Source organism: Canis lupus, chromosome X (assembly GCF_011100685.1).
Source record: "Canis lupus familiaris isolate Mischka breed German Shepherd chromosome X, alternate assembly UU_Cfam_GSD_1.0, whole genome shotgun sequence".
NCBI lineage: Eukaryota > Metazoa > Chordata > Mammalia > Carnivora > Canidae > Canis > Canis lupus.
This window is the reverse complement of record NC_049260.1, coordinates 15,939,566-15,952,231: the sequence shown is the minus strand read 5'-3', so window position 1 is coordinate 15,952,231 and position 12,666 is coordinate 15,939,566. Positions and strand designations below refer to the sequence as shown.

Here is a 12,666-nt window from a genome sequence, read left to right as displayed (position 1 = left end):
ATCACTGAATGTCTCTCAGTTATCAGATACGCAGTGGGAAGCTTGGAGCAAATTAGGAAGAAAGAAGGGAAGTGAGTCTTCTAATTAAAGTCTTTCTGATGAATCAAGGAAACCATAGCATTGGCATCAACCTGCTGCATAATCACTTTTCCAAGTTTCTGCTCTGGCAGGGAGTTGTCTCAACAGTGCTAGTTTGAGAGCAGGGAGCATAGAAAGTCATATGGAAGGCTTGCCTCTGTTAAGTTAAAAATAGACACATAAAACCTTCTTATTAGAGAAGTTAAAAAGTTTAAAGAGGATCTATAAGCTCCTCATTACCCTGGAACAGTTTCATATATATGGCTATTAAGTGACTTAAATAAATTAATCTGTGCATGTGTACACCCACACCCCAAGATGTATCCATCAGATTTCTGTTATTTATTCCAGCGGTGCTACTGTTATTTAAAACATATTTCAGGGCTCTCTTGTGGGTTTATCTTCAGTCTGTCACATACTCATAAAGAACGTCAGCACTTGTAAATCTCAGTTCTTTGGTAGTGAACATGATTTTTGGGAAGAAGCAAAAGATATTTAGAGTTAAATGCAGAGGAGTAAGATGGCTGTAAGCTAGTTAGTGCCATTTTGGGTCCAAAATGAGGTATAAATATAAAATAACAAGACATTTTCTTCTGTGACACATAATCTGCCTCCAGACAAAGAATTTAAGAGTAGTTTTAAGCAAGAGCAGCTTTCTTGGAATAAGGTGTAGTTTCCCATTATGACACTTGGAAGGATTATGTTCATAACAAACACTCAGCTTCTGGGATGGAAAGCAAAACACCCAAGACATCCATTGTCCCAGTGTCATAGCACCTCCCCATAGGGCTATTGTAAAGATTAAATGAGATAATGTTTGTAAACAAGTTCTGAGCCCCTGTGTTTGGCTTGCAGTAAGCCCCCAATAACTGTTGGCTATATGTCATAATCATGACTTCATAATGACACAGAAAGGTCAAGAGAGCTTCTAACACAAGTTATAAAGATTCAGGAAACATTAGAGTGGTAGAATAGCTGGTTTTATATAACAAAATAACAAATAATAGCATTTCTTTAAGGATGCATTTAGGGTGAACACTAATTGGTTCTAAGGATCATAACTTCGCTAACAACTAAGACTATTTGCTGACAGTTTAGTGAGATCTTATAAGTGATTAATCCCAACAGAGTTTGATTTCAAAATACTAAGTTTCTCATTGCTGATATAGAGGTATAAGGATTTTTATGAAGTCAAAGAAGTTATTATGTTTGATAACAGCTTTTAAAGTGTGGTAGTACTTCAGGATAGCATAAGCTTGCTAGATACACAATTTCATGGACATTTGGGAGTAGAAAATAATCTAATTGATTATTTTTTGCATATTGACCTTTGATGCCTTGCTGTATTTTTTGAGGTAAAAATTGTTTAACTTAGAATTTTGAGGATTTTATTATTAAAGTCGCAAATATTTAATGATCTCTGATTTGAAAAGGAGAACTCAAAACCATGTGTCTAAGGCTATTTCCTCCTACGCATTATTGCACATGTTCTATGGCATACAGTTTAGTGCCTTAACTATAAGAAAAGATAAACATCTTTTTAGTTTTATAGCTATCTTGATTAATTTTAATAAGTTCTTTTCTCAGTACACAGTTTCCAATTTAGTTAAACATTTACAAATTATTCTAGGGCTGCTTCTAGCTATTCCACAGAGAGACAGATGTCACATGATTTGGTTGCTGTTGGCAGGAAAAGTGAGAACTTTCATCCAGTGTTTGAACATCTTGACTCAACTCAGAATACTGAAAACAAACCTACAGGAGAATTTGCTCAGGAAATCATAACTATAATCCATCAAGTTAAAGGTTGGTATATTTTGCACATACATTAGGGATAACACAAAAATAATGTACTGATTTTTCACAAGATAAAGGTAAATATCTGTGATATAGTAATAGTAATATTTCATTATAAATTAGGTCATTAATAAGGAAATCTGTTGGAGAGAGTGTAAGGTATTAATTCAAGCCTAGTTCTTCATGTGTTGTTCCAATAACCTGATACTTCAAAACATAGTAGATTACAAATTGAAAGTCAGAAAGGGAGAGGATGGATTCTACAAGAGACAGGACTATTGAGAGTCGCGAGAAACAATAACTGATAACCAAACAGGAAGGAGGAAGCAACAAACACCTTATATAAAACTGGACAAGAACTCTGGAAGTCTAGGTATTTTGGTGATATTCTTAAAGCCCCCTGAGGGCGTTGCTGGGACTTTGTGCCATAACGGTGAACATGAAGTGATTGATAAAAAATTCCAGTTTGATTTGGCATACTCCATGGCATCAGGGAGTTGTATCACAAACACTTTAAATATTTGCATTAAATTGTTTCGTTTTAGCTTCTGGCCAGTTTCCATTAATTGGAAAATTCAGTCACATAGAACACCTTTCTTCATTGATGCTGCATAATAAAGCAATCGTGGGTATGATAAACTGGAGACCTTCAAGAATTTCAAATTTTTTATTTTATATTTCTTACTAGATATTTGCACTGATTTTTAAAAAATATTTTATTTATTTATTCATGAGAGACCGAGAGAGAGAGAGAGGCAGAGACACAGGCAGAGGGAGAAGCAGGCTCCACGCAGGGAGCTGGATGTGGGACTCGATCCCGGTCTCCAGGATCAGGCCCTGGGTGAAGGCGGCGCTAAACCACTGAGCCACCCGGGCTATCCCTGATTTTATTTTTACTTTCATGCAACATGTTTTGAAAATGGATTATTTTCTCTGCATCCTCAAACTAAGGCACATACTTACTTTGAAGCATACAGTTTGTCTGAAACAGTTCACCTTCTCAGTTCCAGCCCCTCTCACCCAAAGGAAGTGTGATTCTTGGAGGAAAGGCAGGTGGTAGTGCAGAAAAATCCAGGACATTGTCCCAGAGTAGGAGCAGTAAATTAGGGAAAAGGATTGCTTAAATAGCATTCTGATGGGTCAAGTGTATTACCTTTCTCTCTATCCTGTTAAAAGCCTTGTAGCATAGCTTATTTCATACTGTCTTCATGAGCTTCAGTTCATGTTAATTAAAGTACAATGGCAGTAGGACTCCTTCTGTGATATATAAATAACATTTAGCTTTCGTTCAGAATTGTTTTGATGTTTCCGGCTTGTTTTTGAGTTTTTTTTTTACTCTAGGTGAACTGTAAAACTCTGTGCCATCTTTACTTCCCAGTATACTAAGGTCTTACCTGGGAGAAGAAAGGTACTCACTTTGAGAGAGCCACTGTCTTTTCCCCCAACAAATAAGCAGGCATGTCTAATAGGAACAGAATCCTTGGGTTGATAAGTCAGGCTTTTTTTTTTTTTTTTTTTTTTTACTGTTGATTAGGCTTGGGAAAGCATGCGAGCGCTACAAATTAGTCTGTGGAACACGTTTAGGTGCCACATATTTTCGAGAGAAAACAGGTTGGACGTTTTTTTTTCACAGTCCCTTCTTCCTGTGCTTATGTGTAATCTTTTAAGTGATAATCAGTTTTACACTGAGATAAACTATTTGTTTCCTTTTTCAGCAAATTATTTTCCATCATCTGACATTACTCTACATGAGCGTTTTTCAAAAATGCGAGATACACAAGCTGCAGATGTAAATGAAATTAAATTGAATTCAGATCCAGAAATTCACAGGTAATGATTGATTATTGTATGCCCATTTAACTCATGGGAATAAACCTCAGAACAGATTCAGGAAGGTGCTGCTTTCTATCTTGCTGTAGACTCTAGGACTGCATTTCCTACCTAAAAGCCAGGACTAACCCAAGCAGGTACTGGGCCATTGCACTTTGACGGAATCGGTTGTATTAAAGCCATTGACTAGTATTGTTTAAATGTGTAGGACTTTGACAATCTTTACCTACCTAACTTTGATTCTGTGTCTATAGTAATTGCCTACTGAAGTTATCACTGGAAGAATGAAAGACAATTATCGAGCCATTGAAATCATGGGTTGCTTCATGTTGTCAGAAATGGCTGTTCTGAGGGCAGCCGGATGAAAACCTATGTCTTCTTCTGCTGGCACCTGTCCGCGCAGGTGGTGTGCCGTGTCTTGCGAGCTGAGCTGAATCAATGTTAGAATGCAGTAGATCACCGGAGCAAAGTTTAAGGTTACACAGACTAGTGATTTGAGAACCACTAAGGCGTCACTATCATGTTGTTCACAGGATATGTGTGTCCTGGGAGACTGCCATGTAGATGAACATCCAACTTGGCAGGAGGTTTCTTTTGCTTTTTCCAAGACACACCAGCTTTATTTCAAATTCCATTCTCTAGTAATGGAATCAAGGTATCAGTGTATAACATAATTATTTAATTGTAATATGCCTTTATTATTTTAGGAGAATAGATATGTCTTTGGCTGAGCTTCAGAATAAACAAACTATGGTATATGAATCAGAACAGGTAAGTGAATACAATTTTTGCTGAAAGATTCTCATTGTTGGCATATTGGTGGAAAAGGGAACCGGTAATGGAGAGTAAAAAAGGGATTTAAAGTGGGTGTGAAAGAAGGATTGAGACCCAGGAATCTGAAATTTACAAAGCTCTCCAGATGATTCTAGTTACTGGCCAGGTTGCAGAGAGAACGCTGACAAAAGACAAAAATATTCCCTAAGAGAGACAATCCCTAAGGGTAACAGCTTTGTAAAATTGACCTACAGTTATAGTGTTAATACTCATTCTAAAACTTCACACTGTAAAGCTTGTGGAAAGTATGTTTGATACCTACATTTTTTCCCCAAGCAAGTCATGTGGAATATTTTTTTAGATTGCACATGGAATGAATGCAGAGGAACTAAGTTTAGTTTGATATTGCCTTTCTTGTACTGTAGAATGTATGAAAAATTCTGTGGAATATGAACTAGCAAAATAATGAAAATAATACTGAATTTTTGTATTGCCATGCATTGTATTCCCACCCAACACTTCCTCAACTCATACATTTCCCCCCACCTCCCCTCATTTCTTTGCTAATTAGAAAAACTCTCTGGACTGGGGCACGGGGAAGAAAACTGGCTCTTGGTTTAGAAGTATATCAAGTTCTCAAAGAACTGCTAATTTATTCATTGAGAGTAAAGTGTTTTTGTAGAGGAAGAATTTTAATACATTTCTGATAGAATATGTAAATAATTTTTTTCACTTGTAAATAGTTAAAATTTTTATTAAACTTACAGAGAGGTAGTTTGGTTTATTGAATAGATGCTATTTTCAGAAAATTTCCACTCATCAAAATACTATAACCAACTCATAGGAAATTTGAAAAATCACCTCTAATTCAACCACTTAACACAAAATATCATTTGATCATCTTTTATCACAGTCTTACATCTGGCATTTTAACATAGCCACTACCATACTATATTAGTTTCAGATGCTTTTTGCTTTTTACTTAATAATATTGCTTTTATGTAAAATCTCTGAGCTCCTCATGATTTTTTATGACTGAGGCTTTTCAAATTTTAATTAACTTTTCTCAGTAATTTTTTTTTCATGTTGACTTCCACATAGCCTATGTTGACCATAATTTAAATGTTAGTGCATTATTAGACTTAAATTTCCCATGAAATCATCCTTCCCTCTCCTAAAAATTTATTTTCCATTTACGTTGCTTTCATTTTTTGATAGTTTTAAATATAGCACTTTGAACATATTTGGGTAGATAGCCTTTTCGTAGGGATAGTGTCCGAGAAGTGGGATTCCTGGTTCATTGTTATGAACTTTTCTGTCTGTGCATTGTCGATTGTGTCTCAAGATATTTTAATCGATTTACACTACCATTAACAGGGTGAATACAAGGTAACTTATTTAGGACTTTTACTTAAGGTTCTTATTAGATATGGTCTTTGTGCAACTAACAGTAATGTGAATGGTTTGTCTTCTGTCAAAATTCCTCAGACTCTGGTCAAAATAATAGATCCAAATGATCTACGACATGACATTGAAAGAAGGAGAAAAGAACGGTTACAGAATGAAGATGAGCACATTTTTCACATAGCTAGTGCTGCAGAGAGGTAATCAGTAGATGAAAAACATCCTATTATCAGGGAGTTTTTGGTTTTAGCATATTTTTCAATTTTTGTGTGTGATGATTTTCATTTTAGTGTAGGGATTTAATCCTTCAAATTCATTTTATATGTTTAAGTGAAATCTTTTAAAATGTTTCAAAGTTATTCAGTGATCATCATATGCTGTTTGATTGAAACAACAAAAATTAAGGGGTAGGTGAGTATTTGAGGTCTTCGTAATTTTAGAAAAGAGTATAACAGCTTTTTGAATATTCGCAGGTGCCAGGACCTGCAAGTTTATGGACTGTTTGATTCAACCTCACTGAAACTGACACATTCTGCCCTTTAGATTCTGGTGCTCTTTGAATATTACAAAATTTCCTGAGATTAATACAGTTCTCTTTTGGAACTTTTCATGGATGTCTGTCCATGAAGCAGAGGTAGGGGTAGTAGAAAATGTGGAGGAGACAGGAGTTGGAATCCCACCTCTGCCATTTTATAAGCTGTTTGCTCATGGGCAAACTGGCTTAGTTTCTAGAGCCTTTTCCTCTATAAAATGAGATGAACTAATTTATGATGTAGACAGTTTAGACATATTAAATGAGCTGGCACATGCAAAGTACTTATGCCATGCATGGCAAATTGATTATCAGTAGATCCTTGTTTTTCTTTCCCAATTCTGTACTTCTTTTAGGGGCTCTGAGTATTTTAGATTGGCCCCAGTTTATCACTAGTTTTAAAAACTATGTGGGATTCATGGCAACTCTGGGGCCCCATATAATTATGAGGTATAATGGAATAAGACAACATTTATACTTCACCCAAGGATCTTCAGGCTATTTAGATCTCTCAGAAAGTAGGAATATATGAACAGGAAGGGCCAGTGTTAATTCTCTTTCCATATCCCTTAGTATCAAATTACTAAGATAACTGACTAGCCTTTTAAGTCAAGTCTGTGGCTAACTAGGTCTTAGTCAAAATACATGGAGCTTGTTTAAAACTGGACTTGATGCTGACAGCAAGTTTGGAACTCATTAAAAGATAGCTATTTGTTGAGGCATATAAAACAACTGAAAGTGGTTAGAATCTCATCCTTTGGTGGGTGAAAGTCTCTAGTTTCCCAATATGACACAGCATGACTGCTCTTTAGCGACATAAGCTCTCTCTCATGCTTTTCTTAACTCAGCAAGTGTAAGAAACTCAGTGTGCCAAGAAAGAGGATTTTTAAACCAGATTTAAAATAATCAGCACTTTATAAAAACCATGTAATATGTAATGCTTTAGAATATATCTTCACCCTTTGAGATGAAAAAGTGCTTGAGCCCTGGAGTTGCACCTGAGTTCAACATCCAGCTCTGTAGACACCTAGCTACGTGACTGATCTTAGGCAAGTTATTTAATTTTCATTTCCTCATACATCAAATACAGATGAGAATTATACTTAGCTCTCGGTGGTGGTGAAGATTAACTAAAGTGACAGGTGTGAGGTACAGAGTAGCTGGTCAGCATTAAATATTATTAATATTTGCTTTGAGGATGGTGTGTAGTGTGCAAAGATAACATTCTGTACAGTGTCTTTTGCTAGGTGTGTTGAACTGTTTTATTTGTATTGGATAGCTGGTGTGGCATAGTGGAGCCATGTGGATTTTTTTTCTTTTAGCCATGTGGATTTTTTAAATTGAAATATTACTGGCTGTAAAATTCATCCTTTGAAAGTGGACAATTTAGTAGTTTCTAGAATATTCACAAAGTTGTGCAGTTGTCACCACTGTCTAATTCCAGAGCATTTTCACTACTCCACAAGAATCCCTGTAACCATTAGTTGTCATGCCCTCTTTCTCCATTCCCTCAGCCTCTGGCAACCACTAACCTACTTTCCATCTCTGTGGATTTTCCTATTCTGGACATTTCATATAAATGCAGTCATGCAGTATCAGGCCTTTTGTGGCTGACTTCTTTCATTTAGCATATGATTCTCAACATTACTCCATGTTGTAGTGTGAATATTTGTTTTATGGCTGAATAATATTCCATTGTATGGATAACCATATTTTGTTTATCCCCTCACCAGTTGGTGGATATTTGGGTTCTTTACACTTTTTGACTATGGTTAATTATGGTGCTGTGAACATTCATGTGAAAGTTTTTGTGTGGACATATGTTTTCTTTTCTCTTGTGTATATACATAAGATTGGAATTGCTGGGTCCTATGATAATTCGGTGTTAAACTTCTTGATGAACTACCAGACAGTTTTCCACAATGGCTGCCTCATTTTGTATTCCCATTAGCAGTGTATGAAGGTGCCAGTTTCTTCATATCGTCACAAGCACTTGCTATTGCACATCTTTAAAAAAAGATTTAGAAAAAAATTATTTCGAATCTTTATATTTATCCTAATTTGATTTCCTTCTTAAAATAAGAAATAAACTGTTGATTTTATCCTTTTGTCTTAGAAATTCAGTCTATGAAATTGACCTCATTACTATTTTTGCATAAACCTTTTTAGTCAAGTGTTTAGATTTCTGTAGAAATTCAGAAGAAATGAAATATGAAATCATAAATCACAGGATATTGCAGTTTCCCACCTGTGTGATCTTTTCCCCCTCAAACAGTTATATACAAGTTATTTGTGTATGTTTGCCCACCATTGTATCCCCACTGCCTTGAGCTCAATTGAATGAATGTTGACTGAATGAATGAAGACTTTGCAAAGGAGTATATAGGACAGAGGATACCTACATTGTAATATATTTAAGCCTTCTTTTAAGCCTGATTACCTTTTATTCCCTAATACATAAGGTAATCTTTCCTGAGCAAGCCTAATGCTAGGACATTCTCAAAAATTCTGTTCTCTCTTTTTTTCTCACTTCTGACCAATATCTTATCCTAATGTCTCTATGTCTTTTCCTGACCCACTCTTTCTCCCTCTTGTAACCACCATTACTAAGTTCCATACAGTGTTACCAAGTGTTGTGCTATATAGGCATGATGTAGTAGAGATGTAGTGGAGCATAAAGAAGCTTCAAAATAGAATCAGTAGACTTTGAGAGGACATCAGATTGCAGAGACTTTCCTTTTAGCTACACAGTACCCAGAAAACATACAGAGGAAGAAGGTATACACAAGGTCCTTATCCTCGTCAAGCTTACAGTTTAATGGTAGGAGAAAATAAATAAATACATGTCAGTGAGTGATAGGTGAAAATAAGGCACAAGAGAAAGTCTATTAGGACAGAATAATATGTGTAGTGTGTTTTTATTTAGATAGTTATGGAATGCATTTAGGATTTTTTTTAATTGAGCAGAGATGTGAATTAAGTGAGGGAATTCACCATAGGTTTTTTTGGGGGGGATAATATTTTTTAAGAGCAGGAACAGCAAAGGCAAAGACCCTCAGGCAGGATCATGCTAACTCTTATTTAAGGACTAGAAAGCAGACCAGTAAGGTTATAACACAGTGGGAAATGAAGAGAGTAAGTAGGTAAGGCCAGATTGTTGAAGAGCCTTGGAGGACATGATGACTTTGTATTTTACTCTGAGTGAGATTAGGAAATATTTGGGGTTCTAACCCAAGAAGAAATATAATCTCATTTAAATTTTAAAAGATTCACCTTGGTTGCTGGGTAGAGAATGGATTGTAAGAGCAAGAGAAAAATCATTTCTTTCTCATCTAGAAAAAGATTATAGTCAGGAAGTCAGAGCATGGTAGGTAGGGTCAACCTATCAGGAAACCAGCCTCCTCAGATCTTGTTCCTCAGATATCCTCTCCACATGGTATTTTCCTTATGGTCCAGGATGGGTGTTTGTGCCCTACCCATCATGTCCATAGTCTAGTCTTGTCTTTAAAGACTATGGAATTGATACATGCAGCTTCAGCAACATTGGTCAAAATTTAGTCTCATGGCCATACTTAGCTGCAGAGATGCTGGAAAATAGTTTCTTTAATTTGGACACTCATTTGCCTGGTCACAAATCAAATATCAAAGGGTTTAAATTTTTTATTTTAAAAAAATTTGGGGGGGGTTTACATTTTTTATTGTGGCAAAATATACATATAATAAATTTACATTTTCACCATTTTTAAATGTACAATGCATTGGCATAAAGTACATTAACAGTGTTGTGCAACCATCCACATTATCCACTTCCAGAATTTTTTCATCTTCCCAAATAGAAACTCTATACCATGTAAAGAGTAACTCTGTATCCTCTTTATTCCCAGCCCCTGATAACCTCTGTCCTTTCTGTCTCTGTGAATTTGCCTGTTCTAGGTAATTCATATATATAATTGTCCTTTTGTGTCTGGCTTATTTCACTTAGAATAATATTTTCATCCATGTTGTATCATATGTCAGAATTCCATTTTTTCTAAAGATTTAGTTATTTATTTATTTATGATTGAGAGAGAGAAAGAGAGAGAGAGAGAGAGGCAGAGACACAGGAGGAAGGAGAAGCAGGCTCCATGCCAGGAGCCCGACGTGGGACTCGATCCCGGGACTCCAGGATCGCGCCCTGGGCCAAAGGCAGACGCCAAACCGCTGAGCCACCCAGGCATCCCCCAGAATTCCATTTTTTTTAAAAAGTCACTCCTTCATAAGGCTGAATAATATTCCATTGTATATACTACATTTATTTGTCCATTTTTCTGTTGATGGACATTCAGTTTGTTTCCGGCTTTTGCCTATTGTATATAATGCTCTTAAAACGTTGGTGGCATCATCTTTTTGATTATAGCCATCCTAGTGGGCATAAAATGTTATCTCATTGTGGTTTTGATTTGCATTTCCATAATGGCTAATGATGTTGAACATCTTTTCATGTGCCTTTTGTGTGTCTTCTTTGGAGAAATGCCTATTCAAATCCTTTGCCCATATTTTAAATTGGATTATTATATTTTTTTGAGATGTAAAGAATTCTTTATATATTGGACATTACTCCATTATCAGATATATGCTTTGCAAAGAGGATTTTTAAAAGTCCATTGTTTTATTTATAAAAGTAATAGTATATGCTAATGGCAAACATTTGGAAGTATACAATAAAGTATAAAAATATAAGGCATTCTTAATTTCATGAATCAGAGATGACCACTGTTAATCATTAATACATTTCCTGTCATTTATTTTTTCTGGGCATATATGTAGTATATTTTAAATAATTAAAATTATCCTTGGGGCACCGGCTGGCTCAGTCAGTAGAGCACATGACTCTTGGTCTCAGGGTTGTGTTCCAGCCCCACGTTGGGTATAGAGATTACTTAAAAATTTTTTAAATCTTTTTTTTTAAAGTAGGTTCCATGCCCAATGTGGGGCTCAAGCTCATGACCCCAAGATCAAGAGTCAGTTGCTCTACCAGCTGAGCCAGCCAGGCACCCCCCCAAAAAAAGCCTTAGAATAAGTTATCCTCCAAATACAGCTTTGCACCCTACTCTTTTGACTTACTATCATATCATGAGCATTTTGACAGAACATGAGAGTTTTTAACATTTCATAATACTCTGAGTAGCTATTCCATGTCAGGTTTTGGGATCAAAGCTGGGACCACAAAATAAACCACCTACAGTGCCTCCTATAAAGGGATCACAACTTGCTGGGTAAAACAGGCAGGTGCACCAATAATAAACAGGAGTGATATGTGTGAAGACCCCCCCAAGTGCTTATTTGCTTGTAGCAGGGGTATCTAGTCTACCTCAGAGGGCTCTGGAAAAGTCTTCCTGGAACAGTGCAGATGGAGCTAAATCTTGAAGTTGATCTAAGTGGAAGGAAATCACAACAGAAGGGATTGCTTATACAAACTCATGGAAACAGGAGAGATTTTGTATGTTGGGAACTGCATGTGACTAAATGTTTCCAATGCCCAGTGTGCATGTTGGGGAGATTGGAACAAAGTGACAGGTGAGATAGGAAGAGCCTTGTAGGTCATGATGAGGAGTGTGGATTTTATCCTGATGTCAGTGGGGGACCCATGGAAGGGATTGAGGCAGGGCTGAGGTAGTGAGCAGTTTGTTCACCACAGAGCAGGAAGGTTCTGAGGAACACTGTGGGGAGATATGGGGATGTGGCAGGGAGAGGACTGCTCGAGGGCTATGAAAATGAGGCCCCAATGTCAGAAGAGAAGCCCAAGGAAGGACCTTCCCTCCCAAGTCCGGCTGCCTGAGAAGAGGCCATAGTGGCCTCTAGACATTGTGATGACGGGAGAGGGGAGCTGTCCTTTGTTCCTGTGGCCCAGAAGCAGCAGAGGTCTCAGCTCTGCCAGTGAGGGGACCTGAGCCAGTCACACTCTTTGTGTCTGGTGCTTTCCTTAATAGGAGTCTGTCAGCAAGGGGAATCCAGTGCTGCCAAAGTCTCAAGAGCAGTAATTATTTTCCCTCAGAAAACACACATTCTACATATGGTTTCGGGGGTTACAACCCCCAGGAAAACCATCCTGGAACCCCAGATTAAGAGCCCTGGTCCAAAGAATGCTGTTTCCCCCTATTGCTAACTTTCAACTTAGCTAAATAATGTTTGTTGAAAAATAAGGGTTTTAGCCTTGATAACTATCATTTCATTTGTAATTTTAGTAGTGGTAGATCTTTTGAGGTTTGTTG

The 12,666-nt window shown here is 36.8% G+C and overlaps 1 protein-coding gene across 7 annotated transcripts in view; it reads left to right on the top strand.

The window, feature by feature from the left end:
- The window catches only part of BCLAF3 (BCLAF1 and THRAP3 family member 3), a 59,477-nt gene that overhangs the window by 29,472 nt on the left and 17,339 nt on the right, over positions 1 to 12,666 (top strand). For 5 of the 7 annotated variants that reach the window (XM_038587006.1, XM_038587011.1, XM_038587005.1 and 2 more), the window contains 4 exons: positions 1,709 to 1,884; positions 3,591 to 3,705; positions 4,413 to 4,476; positions 5,968 to 6,083. In XM_038587006.1, the coding sequence (XP_038442934.1) occupies positions 1,709 to 1,884; positions 3,591 to 3,705; positions 4,413 to 4,476; positions 5,968 to 6,083 (471 nt within the window). The remainder of the gene's footprint in view (positions 1 to 1,708; positions 1,885 to 3,590; positions 3,706 to 4,412; positions 4,477 to 5,967; positions 6,084 to 12,666) is intronic. The other 2 variants (XM_038587010.1, XM_038587012.1) reach the window with 2 other exon arrangements.